Here is a 13,473-nt window from a genome sequence, read left to right as displayed (position 1 = left end):
AGTGAACTTGCTATCTCACTGCTGGGGCAGCTCCCTGAACCCCTAGCGAGGGAAAGGGGGAGCGAGCAGGTGTCCTACACCCACACCCAGCGAACGATTGTAAACATGCCGATAGAGGGATTCCTCAATCAGGAAGTGTGCAGGGTGGACCTGAACAGTGAGAATGGGGTAACAATCCCAGATCACTCAGGTGCTCCAGATGACCACTCAGCCGAGGGTCAGGCATGCTCCACCGCTGCACCGCCCCCTGCAGGGTTCCTAAAGCACAGGCATGAAAAAAATTGAAAAAGCAGATGCCCTGGAAAAGGAGGAGCAGCATCAGCAGCTGCGTCAGATCTCCCCAGATTTCCAGGATGTTGGTGCCCAAGATGCCACAGGGCATACTGAGAAAGACACCATGTACACGCTGCGCCAGCTTAGAAAGGCAACAGTCACTCAGAAGGAGATGACTGAGATCAGCCACCCGAAAAGACTTTTGGGAGGACTGATTGCTGCCGCCACTGTTGCACGTTTGCTTTTTCTGGTAGGTTTGTGTGCTACTGGCACTCTCACCCTGACTGCCCCAAGAAGGCAGGTGTCAGAAATCCCAGAGGGTAGTGACAGACTGTATCAACAGCAGCAAAAGTTGGAAAGCTTAGGGAAAACCCTACAGGCAACTTCCTATGCAACAGGGTTAAACCTTATTCCCCAACCAGTGGACATGATTGTTGGTGTTATACAGTGGGTTTATGCTTGTGTGCAACAGGCCAGAATGTTGACACAAGAACTGTTAAGGGAGTTTAGTGCCACTGTAGCCAGTCTAGCCATGGCACAATTCCCAACCCACTTGATTCCACTCTTCTCAGTAGAGGAGTATGTGACATTAACCCCATCGCTCATAGCTCACCCAGAAGGCAATCCAAGATTGAATTCGGTTCCAAATCTTGAGATGGGTATGGCTACCAAAGCTATCCATTGGCTGTGTCTAAATGATTCACCAATGAAGGGTGTAAAGCTACTAACGAGCAGAGGGAGGTTAATGAACCCCATGAAGAGCAGGTGGGAAGTAAATGGCTGGTCAGCACACCACATTTAACTGTCACCTTGACTTGTGACAGGCATGATGCAGCTACCTAATAAAACAGTTCCTTTTAAGTTCCTGAGGAGGCCATAGTGTTCTTGAACTTAACACTGTACTGTCTAGAACCAGACAACATAAGACCAAACTTGAGGTCTTGGATGCCTTCAGGTGTCACACTATTGAATTGGATAGAAATCCAAGAAACAGTAAGCCCTGAAGAGGTACAGGTAGTTAGTTTGCTTTAATGGAACAAACCTCCAAACCACCCTAGCAGATACCCAACACAGGTGTTGTGGTTTATCGCGGGGCTGGGAACAGGAACTGTTGTTATTGTAACACTACTGCCGGGTAGCTGGATCATGACTGACAGTGTACTCTGAATGATGTACTCTCACATCAAGATTTACTCTGGGTAGCATGAATGAGTCAAAGGTAGCATGTCAAAAGAAAGGAAGTGATTTCTCCCCAAATATCTACTACAGAGGTGACAGTGAACTTCCTGATGTGTAATTCCTAGACTTAGATAATGTCTCCTACTGTGTTTATACATACTCCAGATGTTATTCATCCTGTTTGTTCCCAATGCTGGTTCCGGTATGAATTCTCGAGGAGTAATGTGGACATTTAAGATTAATGTTCTAATGACAAGGGACATCACTTAACTCTGTTTTGTTTTGAAGGCAACAATGCCTCAGGACCTCGTGACCTTCAAAAAGGGGGGATATGTAGCGGCGAGGCTTAATAATAAGAAAGAATTAAGTGTTCTGAGCCTTCCCAAATGAGGCCCCATTTCTCTGTTCATCTCTGTGGTGCAGCCACAGAGAAACTATTCATGCAAGCTGATTTAACGTTTGATAAGGACAGCTCCCAAAGGGGGATGCACTTAGCTAAGGCTGGCTATCATGATCAATGGTCATCCATTGGCGCCTATCTGTCTAGGGAGTGCCAGATGGACATCTGGACTGCATTACTAAGTGTCAGGAGTAAGTGACTCATATCTCACCTTGATCAACCAATCAGGGACTGGTAGGGCCGAGTAACCCACGTGGGACTCTGATGCCCATGGAACTTTCAGCCAATCAATGAGCTGAAGTTCCTCCAGGTAAAAACAGGCAACACAGAGAGCCTGTAAGATTCAACGAGATTCAGTAAGATTCTGGAGAGGATTCTGTGGACTGTTTTAAAGGGAATTCAAAGGAGAATTCCAGGGCAGGACGGCCCAGGAGCAGAAGGCTCCCAAGGGTAGGACATTCTCGCAGCGCGCCTCCTGACCATCCTGAGACTCAGCCCGGACAACCACGGAACGGCCAGTGTGTCCGAGTGCCAGAACTTTCCTTTGTTCTAAGAGTCTAGAGTGGAGGTTGCCAGAGAGTAACCAGCAGCAGGCCTTGTGAACAGGTCGGAACTGTGGACAGCTGAATCACTATTCAGAACTAGCTCTTCATCAGGAACGAACCGGTCCTCTTCCTGACTTGCTGGGACCCACAGTCATCTTTTCTCCTGTGCACAAACTTTGCTAGTTAAAGCCAACAGTGAGCATCAGCAGCGCACCGTCGCAAGCCGCACAGCACAGCCTGGCACACAGCCAGAGAGCGCGGATTGGACAGCAACAGCCTGCAACTGTTTCTTTGTGCCCGCAGGAAGATCTGAATCCCCAAAGATTGGATGAGTATTCAACTTCAATGCATTACAGCTCGAGAATTCAATTGTTGTCCCAACCAGTTGATATCAATTTAATTCCTAAGAGTTATGTACTTGTTTTGAGTATCTAATGTAGAAGTTGTAACCAAGTTCACTTTACGAAACGGTCTTAATGAATGATATACTGAACGTATGTCCTCTTGATATATGTAACTCTTTGTAACTGACTGAATACAGTGCCTTGCGAAAGTATTCAGCCCCCTTGAACTTTTCAACCTTTTGCCACATTTCAGGCTTCAAACATAAAGATATAAATTTTTTATTTTATGTGAAGAATCACCAACAAGTGGGACACAATTGTGAAGTGGAACGAAATCTATTGGATTTTTGAAACTTTTTTAACTAATAAAAAAATGAAAAGTGGGGCGTGCAAAATTATTCGGCCCCTTTACTTTCAGTGCAGCAAACTCACTCCAGAAGTTCAGCGAGGATCTCTGAATGATCCAATGTTGTCCTAAATGACTGATGGTGATAAATAGAATCCACCTGTGTGTAATCAAGTCTCTGTATAAATGCACCTGCTCTGTGATAGTCTCATGGTTCTGTTGAAAGCGCAGAGAGCATCATGAAGACCAAGGAACACACCAGGCAGGTCCGTAATACTGTTGTGGAGAAGTTTAAAGCCGGATTTGGATACAAAAAGATTTCCCAAGCTTCAAACATCCCAAGGAGCACTGTGCAAGCGATCATCTTGAAATGGAAGGAGTATCAGACCACTGCAAATCTACCAAGACCTGGCCGTCCCTCTAAACTTTCAGCTCAGACAAGAAGACTGATCAGAGATGCAGCCAAGAGGCCCATGATCACTCTGGATGAACTGCAGAGAACTACAGCTGAGGTGGGAGAGTCTGTCCATAGGACAACAATCAGTCTTACACTGCACAAATCTGGCCTTTATGGAAGAGTGGCAAGAAGAAAGCCATTTCTCAAAGATATCCATAAAAAGTCTCGTCTAAAGTTTGCCACAAGCCACCTGGGAGACACCCCAAACATGTGGAAGAAGGTGCTCTGGTCAGATGAAACCAAAATCGAACTTTTTGGCCACAATGCAAAACGATATGTTTGGCTTAAAAGCAACACAGCTCATCACCCTCAACACACCATCCCCACTGTCAAACATGGTAGTGGCAGCATCATGGTTTGGGCCTGCTTTTCTTCAGCAGGGACAGGGAAGATGGTTAAAATTGAGGGGAAGATGGATGCAGCCAAATACAGGACCATTCTGGATGAAAACCTGTTGGAGTCTGCAAAAGACCTGAAACTGGGACGGAGATTTATCTTCCAACAAGACAATGATCCCAAACATACAGCAAAATCTACAAAGGAATGGTTCACAAATAAACGTATCCAGGTGTTTGAATGGCCAAGTCAAAGTCCAGACCTGAATCCAATCGAGAATCTGTGGAAAGAGCTGAAAACTGCTGTTCACAAACGCTCTCCATCCAACCTCATTGAGCTCGAGCTGTTTTGCAAGGAAGAATGGGCAAGAATTTCAGTCTCTCGATGTGCAAAACTGATAGAGACATACCCCAAGCGACTTGCAGCTGTAATCGCAGCAAAAGGTGGCTCTACAAAGTATTAACGCAAGGGGGCCGAATAATTTTGCACGCCCCACTTTTCATTTTTTTATTAGTTAAAAAAGTTTCAAAAATCCAATAGATTTCGTTCCACTTCACAATTGTGTCCCACTTGTTGGTGATTCTTCACATAAAATAAAAAATTTATATCTTTATGTTTGAAGCCTGAAATGTGGCAAAAGGTTGAAAAGTTCAAGGGGGCCGAATACTTTCGCAAGGCACTGTATATACCTTTTGTATTCTGATAACCCTCTCGATAAGATCTGTTAGGTTTACATGCATATTCTATGTATTAATAAATGTATCCTCGTGTATTAGTACCTGTGTGTGTGCGTTGTTTGAGTTATGTCGCATGGTTGGACTCTAAAGCCATCAAAAGAATCAACTTTGTGATTTACTGCTACAATTAATAATTGTCTCAGTAAATGCCCAAACCCTACAGAACTGGTGCCTTCAGAGAGCCACTACATTACATTTTGGCTATGGCAACGTTACATATTTGGCGTCCCTGAGCCGGTTTTCTTACATATTTGGCGTCCCTGAACGGCTATGAATCACTACACCAGCCATACTGTACATCATTTGTAGGCTAGCGTCTGAAACTGATCCAAGGATCAGGTGCAATTTATAATTTTAACACTATTTTGGATTATTTAAATTCTACACGTCTAACAGTAAATGAAGGAATGCTGTTCCTTTTTTATTGCTTCACTACACTACACTGCAAAATTAGTGTACTTTACTTTACACTGCAAAGTTACCAAAAGGTTAACTGCCCACAGTTACCAAAAAAAAAATGGCTCTGGACAACCTATACAATTTTCACCTTATATCCAATCTACATTTTCTTGCTAACATTTTATAATGTGCTGATGCAATTCAAGTAAATAACCAACTTATTGCAAATAATCTCTCCAAACCCTTCCAATTTGGTTTCAGACAATTACCCAGTAGAGAAAGTGCCCTGATTAAAGTTTTTATTATCTTCTTATGGCTTCTGATTTAGGTCAGGTTCTCTATCTATCCTTATTCTCCTAGATCTCAGTGCTGCTTTTGACACTCTTAATATGACATCTTACTTTCCTACTTTGAGACTGTATTTGGAGTTCCTAATATTGCTCTTAAATTGTTCAACTCTAACCTTACCAATCACCTAAACTTTGTCTCTCTGGGAAGGTTTCAGTTCTTAAGTTGGGTTCTTTAAGTCTGGAGTTATTCAGGGCTCGATACTGGGCCCTATACCATTCAGCATTTACACGTTACCACTTCATCAGCTATTAAGATCACATGATCTAAATGATCATTTTATCATCACTCACTGCAACATCCATACTTAACCTGACACTGAAGTGGCTTGTTTCTGCACTCTATAATTGCATTTTTGACATAAAAACCGGACGACTCAAATATTTCCTTCATTTTAACTACGAAGACTGAAGTCATGCTATTTGTCTCCTTCCATCAAGTATGTAAAGCCAATTACAGTAACCCTACAGTAACAGTAACCCTACTCCCCACCTCACACTCTTCATGCCCCTAAATCTGGTCCCCTGTTTGTCCCCCAAGCTCGTCTGAATTCTGTGGGTGTCAGGGCCTTCTCCTGCTATGCCCCAAAAATCTGGAATGCTATACCCAAAGATTAGAGAGTCACTTTCCCCGTGCACTTTCAAATCCAGACTCAAAACCTTCTTCTTCAGAAAGGCTTTTATTTGATATCTGTGTCTGCCCCTTTGCATCTCTACTGCATTGTAAACCCTTCTATTTCTGTGTACTAATTTTGCTATCTCCTATCTTTGTTTACTGTTTTGATTAAGTTGCTTTAACTATTTTCTTTACTTTTCCTCTAAAGCACTTTGAAAAAATACTTTTAAAGGCACTATATATAATTAGGTTTTGGATCTGCCATATGCTATTTAAGTCTCTGCCAACTTGCCAACTGGGATGTTGTCAATTTTCTTGCCATTATCTTCTTTGCAAAATGTCTAAAACTCTGTCAAATTGTTTGTGGTACAGCATTGGACAGCAATTTTTAAGTTTTTTCTCACATTTCTATATGATTTAAGTTGGGACTTTGACTGTGCCACTCAATTTGCTTTCTAGACTGCAGCAGATTTTACCCTAAATTTTGCCTGTACTTTGATCCATTAGTTCTCCCTCAATCTTGACAAGTTCCCCAGACCCTGCTGATGACAAGCATTGCCATAATATAAATCTGCTGCCACCAGGCTTGACTTCAGGGTAAGGTGCTGAGGGTGATGCACTCTGTTGGGTCTCCATTTAGATTACAAAGTTCCAATTTCTACTTATCTGACAATTAATTGAATTCTTTGTTACGAACTCCACGTGGGATTTGAAATTGTTTGCCATTCTGACATACAGACCAGTTGTTTTCAGTAGAGTGACTAGGATATTGTTGACACATCGATATTTTCACCCATCACAGCCATTGAACGCTCTGGCTCAATATCACCATTTGCCCCACAGTTGTATCCCTAACCAGTTTCTTCCTTGCCTGCCTGCTCAGCTTGGTGAAACAGCCTGACTGTCTGAGTGGTACACCACACATCCCACCTCTTAATTATTGCCTTCACCATGCTCGATAACATATTCAGTGTATTTGAATTTTTTTAACGGTTTTCTGGATATGTGCGTTTCTCCATAGTTGAATCTTTGCTTAAAATACATTACGTGATTGACTCTAGGACCTTACATATATAGGTGTATTTATTCTGAAAATAACTGAACAACAATTATTCCACATCAAGGCTAACTATAGGTTTGACTGGTTAAAAGTAATTCTGTTCTCCAGAAGAACTTTAATTAGTCAGTTTGCATAAGTATGCAAATAGTTTTTGATTCTTCTTTTATCAGAAGTAAATATATTTTTTCTCACAATGGGTTCCAGTTTGCCCTGTCTTCATTGCTGAAAACAAAGAACCTTCACAAAAATATTTCTTTATTGCAACTGTGATACAGTAAAGTTAGCCCTGTCTTTCTCACACCTGAAGAAGGCTCCATGGCCGAAACGTTGTGTTTTCTTTCTTCTCTTTTCAGCATGGAATAAACCTATTATTTGTTCCTTTACAGTGAAGGTAGTTGTCATTATTATAAATACAGTGATAAAATTTAGCAAGAAAATAACAATTAATCAAATTTACAGAGGTAATTAACAAATTAGTACTAGCAGTATTAATATTAATCATTTCTTCATATTTTATATTTGTACATGGTTCACAATGAAGTACTTCTTTGTAATATGTATTGTTCTATTACATAGACGAGTTACTGTAAGTAAGTTATTTTATGCCTGTTTAGTAGTATTTTTTCCCTATTTTTATGTCAGGCTATCAACTGACTACTTCAGGTTTCTTATTCTGTGAGAAACGGGTCTGGGTAAAAAAGCACTAGTCATCTTTTGCCACCTTACTATCATTTGAAAATCTTAATATTTTGAAATATAGAATTACCACATTGTAACATTTGATTTTTTGTTAAATCTCCTTTATGCATCAGTCATTGAAAACAATATTGTTTATAGGAAATTCAAAGAGGAGCATGTTAAAGTTTGTAATTTTAGAACTTGACAAACTTGAACTTGACTTTGTGAGACAGCATATTACTTTTGTTTGTTTTATTATAAATAAAGACAAGAGACACATTTCAAGAGTTCGCCATACATGTCCGGACCATCATATTACAGTATCTCTACCATGTTCCTAATACCTTCTGAGCAAATAATTCCACCAAATTTACTTTATTTAAACTTTAAACTTTAAACTACAGTACACATATGAGCCAGAAGAGTTTTGGAACAAGTATTATGGTCAGGTGGGACCAAGTTAAACCTTTACCAAAGAGATGGTAAAGTTAAAGGGAGGAGAAAGAAAGGAACAGTAAATGGCTTCCTCTGAAACGTCATATATCTACAGTGCAGGCTGCTGGCTCACTGATACTACAGCCACAGAAGCTAGGACTGCAGTCCCACAGCTACCTTCACATGCCACTGCTACTATTTTGGCCACCTTAGACAGAACACTGACCAAGCCTGTTACTATGCTGGATGTGAGTTGACCCTGTATATATTTTTAGTCAAATCAGAGCAATTTGATTTTAAGACTTGTGTGTGAGGTGTGTTTTTGATCGGGGATCCATCTAGAACTTGTGCTCTGATGTGAGCCACACCATATGGTATCACAATGGTTAGCAGAATTCATGTAGTTATTGTCTCAAAGGGATAAGTAATACCAGCATACTGATTTTACAAGTGTCCAAACAGTTATAGTCAATAAAACTCACTGTACTGAACACAAACTATGTTTTTATTCTAAAATTGGCCCTGATGTTAGTATAAGCATGTCTGTGTTTGTCTACTAAGCAATGGACTGGTATCCCTTCCAGGATGTATCCTGCCTTGCACCTGTTGCTTGCCAGGATAGGCTCTGGCTTCCCTGCAACCCTGAATTGGATGGATACATTTGGTAATTATTGCGCATATTAACCTCATGATCACAAATAAATTTGTTTAACTGTCCAGCACAAATAACAATTTTGACTTTGGTGTCTCAATGCATTTGCAGGCCAGGCACTGTGGGGATGTGTTGTTTCAACAACAGAAGCTCTAAATATTTTTAGTATCATATTTAAATTTTGGTATTGGTGGTACTGTAAAACATATGAAACACTAGTTCACACCACCCTGAGATACACTTTGTGTATAGTGTGCTATATGTGTGTGCTGAATAATATATTGTATAGTCACATATTATATGTGTATAGTAGGCTATTCATCTGAATGTAAGACAATTGTAAAAAAAGTTCTCAGAGAAAGTATAATACAAAGAATTAATACACATTTATTTTTGTTTGTGTATGCTTGAACACAATCTTATGAAAAGGGCAGAGAAAACTAACCAAATAAATGGTGTTTCTCAATGGTGGGTCTTGACAAGTGAAAGAGACACAATCTCTTTAGAGATATTTTGAGTTCTTGAGGTAAATTTAGAAAATCTATAGACATAATAATAATTTCATCCCAAAAACCCAAATCAAGAATCTAGAACCCAAAGAATGGAGTGGAAATTAAAAACAAAGATTAAAGTGTGTCTGGAGCATACAGTACCATTGTCCAGTGACTTTGAACAGCTGGACTAAAGTTTTGGATGTTTTTTTTATCTTTCTATAATTCTTGGAGTGTAACAAAAATCATTAATCATTTAGCTGGCTTCAACTGTAATTATACTGAATCGGTTAGATGTGTGTTACAGTTTTTGAAACTACATTTTATTTCAGATACTGCATTTTAACACATAAACTGTTCAATAGGCTGTTGTCTGTGTTGTAAATCTGAGTGATTGGATAGCAATTTAATTTTGTTAGGCTTTCAAAACAATTAGCTCTGGAAGACCATATTAAAATCTAGTCTGAAATGCAACAAAACATGTTCATCAGCAAAAGCCAATCTGCCACAAATAACACAAATAACACCATATCATCTGTAGTTCATACCCTGTTGTGCTCTTGATGTGCTGTATTTCTGGTTAAAATGTGAATGAGTTCTGTACTGTAAATTATAATCTACAGATGTTTCTATTTTAAAGAAATCAAATCAGATTACCAGGAAAGAGTTAAAAAAACTTATTTTTTATGAAAGATCTAGATTCCACAAATGTCACAAGAGTTCTGCCCCTTCAGCATATTTTGGATAGGTTGAACCTGGCCTCTTGTACATACAGTATATGAACGCATATGGAATTTCATTTGTCTCTAGCGTCGGTACATAAAGCAGAATAAAGTACACTAATAATAATAATAATAATTGCTTACACTTATATAGCGCTTTTCTGGACACTCCACTCAAAGCGCTTTACAGGTAATGGGGACTCCCCTCCACCACCACCAATGTGTAGCATCCACCTGGATGATGCGACGGCAGCCATAGTGCGCCAGAACGCTCACCACACATCAGCTATCAGTGGGGAGGAGAGCAGAGTAATGTAGCCAATTAGGGGGAGTATTAGGAGGCCATGATTGGTAAGGGCCAATTGGAAATTTGGCCAGGACACCGGGGTTACACCCCTACTCTTTTCGAGAAGCGCCCTGGGATTTTTAATGACCACAGAGAGTCAGGACCTCGGTTTTACATCTCATCCGAAGCACGGCGCCTGTTTACAGTATAGTGTCCCCATCACTATACTGGGGCATTAGGACCCACATGGACCACAGGGTGAGCGCCCCCTGCTGGCCCCACTAACACCTCTTCCAGCAGCAACCTTAGTTTTTCCCAGGAGGTCTCCCATCCAGGTACTGACCAGGCTCACACCTGCTTAGCTTCAGTGGGTTGCCAGTTGTGAGTTGCAGGGTGATATGGCTGCTGGCCACACTACATGTGTTTATAAAACTATTCACTTTACTGTAATCACACAGTTACTGTAGACTTAAAAATATTTCCCACGTAATGCTATATATTATGAAGTAACCGCACCACAGTTCTCTGATGAGGTCTTATCTGTAAATATTGGTATCACATCTCCTTCACCCAGTCACTGTCCCTCACAAAAGGAACCTTGTACAGTTGCTTCATGCAGACCTAGTTTCTTCTAAGGATTATCAATGGTTGCAGATGATACCAAATTAGGAGAATAACCAAACAATATACAAAATGAAATTAAAAAAGATTGGGATAAACTCATGACTGGTCAAACACCTGGCAGATGATGTTTAATCATAGACAACTGCAGGGTACTGCATGCAGGCAATGAACACTTAAACTACAAATAAAAAATGGAAACCACTGTGTTATCTATAAAATAAACTATCTATAAACAAAATCTATAAAAAACCTTTAAGTTGACATATAATTTCAATCTAGACAATGTAGGGAAGCATTAAAAGGGTAAATAAAATGCTATGGTATATAATTAAAACCATATTATTTAAGTTACATAATCAAGTTACATTAAAATTGTACTATGTAATAGTAAGGCCTTCTTTAGAATACTGTGTACAATTTTGTTCACCGTGGTATATAAAAGATATTGTTATTCTGGGAAGAGCAAACAGATATATTCTGGGGTTTAAATGAATGTCCCACACTGACAGGCTGAACATTTTTAGTCTTGAAAAGAGACGTCTATGAGGGAGCCTAATATAAGTATTCAAAGTCAAGAAACCCAGCAGATTTCTTCAGAATGAACAGTGAAACACAAAGTGTAAAACTACTGTATGTGCATTTAAAAGCAACAACGGGAATAATTTCTCTCTTTTTGTTGACCGAGTAACAAACAAGCTGCACAGCCATGTTGTTAAGGCTGATACTCTGGTTCTCTTCAAGAAACGGCTGATTTGGTGGACATCATTTGAACATTTAACTAATAAATTGGCTAGGAGGACCGAATGGCCTCGTCTCATTTGTAACTTTCCTTATGTTCTTATAATTTGGCCTTATTCTTCACTTCACCAACTGTCTAAATAATGCACCGCCTTATGAGAGTAAAGATCTACTTGTGAAGAGATGCATTTAGTGAGGTCTTGATGATAAGGTTGTTTCCCAAAGGTGAAGTCTTCAAAAATCTCAAACTGTTATTTGTCGTCTTAGAAAGTGTTGAAAACTATGACCTGTATCATAGGCCAATCCTTTACAAAGTTAATTTTCAATTGAAGGCCTACCAGGCTTATCTGCTGCTCATTTCTAACCTAGATATTGCCCTCTGTCAAAACTATACTTCTATGATAGTAGCAAAACTCCTTCCCTCCTTCCTTTAAATCACAAAAGTTAACGGTAATTTTGTATTAACAATCAATGTGTCATATCTGGCTGATAAGAGGGGCAATTACTACTATTTATATTTACCTCTTTGGTAATAAGAGATAACAGATACATCTTTAGTTCAGAAATATCTGAGTACTTTCGAAGCGCTCTACAGTATGTTAATTTCTTAGATAAGATCCTCACCTGCTCCATGTACTATCCGTTTATATAAACCTGCTGTTACTTTTAACTTTTGCAGAACATACCTTACGTGTAAAACGAAGCCAGGGTTCTGCATACTGAGCAGTAATCTCTCTTTTGACAGTAATCTCTTCGATTATAATATTACACACAAGGATCACAATGAATCAGATATATTCGTACCCATATTATATCAATACAATCGGTGCCGTTCACAGCAAAAAAAAATGCATATCCGACTTTAGGTAGTTTCCCCGTATTTTGGTTTGTGTAAATTACTTCAACGATTAAAAAAAATCACTGAACGCCGGAACATCATGTTTTTTGCATAGAGCATTTTAGCCTGTATTTCTACATTGAGTAAGTTGTCTAGTCAGTAGTTTAGCACAGTAAACACCACCGCCTCCATCACCACCACCACCAATAAAAAATAATAATAATAATAATAATACATTTTAAGTGGTATAAGGTTAGTTTAATTTATGCTTCTATACAGCAAGTTTGCGCGATGTAGCTGTTCACTAGAGCAGAAATTTTTGACTGGTACCTTTTGAGTCCTCCCTTCAACATCCAGGTAGATAACTCGATAAGAGGACGATGCGGACCCCATCACTTTTCTCCCTTCACGCGGTGGACGTTATTTCACAAACCCTTGATCAGTGTCTTCTTCGAGTCGCCCTGTAACGCGACTCACCGGCTCTCCAGAACCAGCATCTTCGCTGACGACGAGAACTGTCACTTCATTCTACTTGTACTTCGCTTTTCCTGACTTCACAGCTGTCCAGGACAGAGAGAGTGAAGAGGCCTGCGAGCACCGTTTCTAAGCATTTCCATCTCCATAGTGACACAGCTCCCCTGCTTTAATCCAGTACGATGCAGCCCTCTAGACATTTCCTGGCCATGTCTGGCGATGACGAGAGAGGGCTTCAACCAGAAAACCGTTTTATGGGGTTAGATAGGTGGAAAGTGGGAGGTAAATGCTCTCGCCAGCTGTCAGATCCGTAAGGTGCATATTGTGAACAATTACGGTTTCTCCCCTCTATCATTTCTTAAATGTTCGTTAGATCTACGATAAATATAATACAAAATCCTTCAAGTTTTGAAGAAGAAACCTTGAATATCCTGCATGTCCTAAGGAAAGCGAGGAGCATGTATCTTGTAGGATTTCTTCCTGTGTACCTGTAGGA

General features: G+C 40.0%; 1 protein-coding gene across 8 annotated transcripts in view; it reads right to left on the bottom strand.

The window, feature by feature from the left end:
• pde9aa (phosphodiesterase 9aa) overlaps window positions 1–13,473 on the bottom strand; it is a 75,621-nt gene extending 62,148 nt beyond the window's left edge. For 3 of the 8 annotated variants that reach the window (XM_088606982.1, XM_088606965.1, XM_088606973.1), the window contains exon 1: window positions 12,834–13,467. Coding sequence is in view for 6 of the 8 variants with exons in the window: in XM_088606965.1 (XP_088463091.1) it covers window positions 12,834–12,896 (63 nt within the window). In the remaining 2 variants the exon portion in view is untranslated. Of the gene's footprint in view, window positions 1–12,833 lie in introns of all 8 variants that reach the window. The other 5 variants (XM_088607008.1, XM_088607001.1, XM_088606992.1 and 2 more) reach the window with 4 other exon arrangements.

Source organism: Lepisosteus platostomus, chromosome 2 (assembly GCF_059453375.1).
Source record: "Lepisosteus platostomus isolate fLepPlt1 chromosome 2, fLepPlt1.hap1, whole genome shotgun sequence".
Classification (NCBI taxonomy): domain Eukaryota; kingdom Metazoa; phylum Chordata; class Actinopteri; order Semionotiformes; family Lepisosteidae; genus Lepisosteus; species Lepisosteus platostomus.
This window is presented reverse-complemented; position numbering and strand designations above follow the sequence as displayed.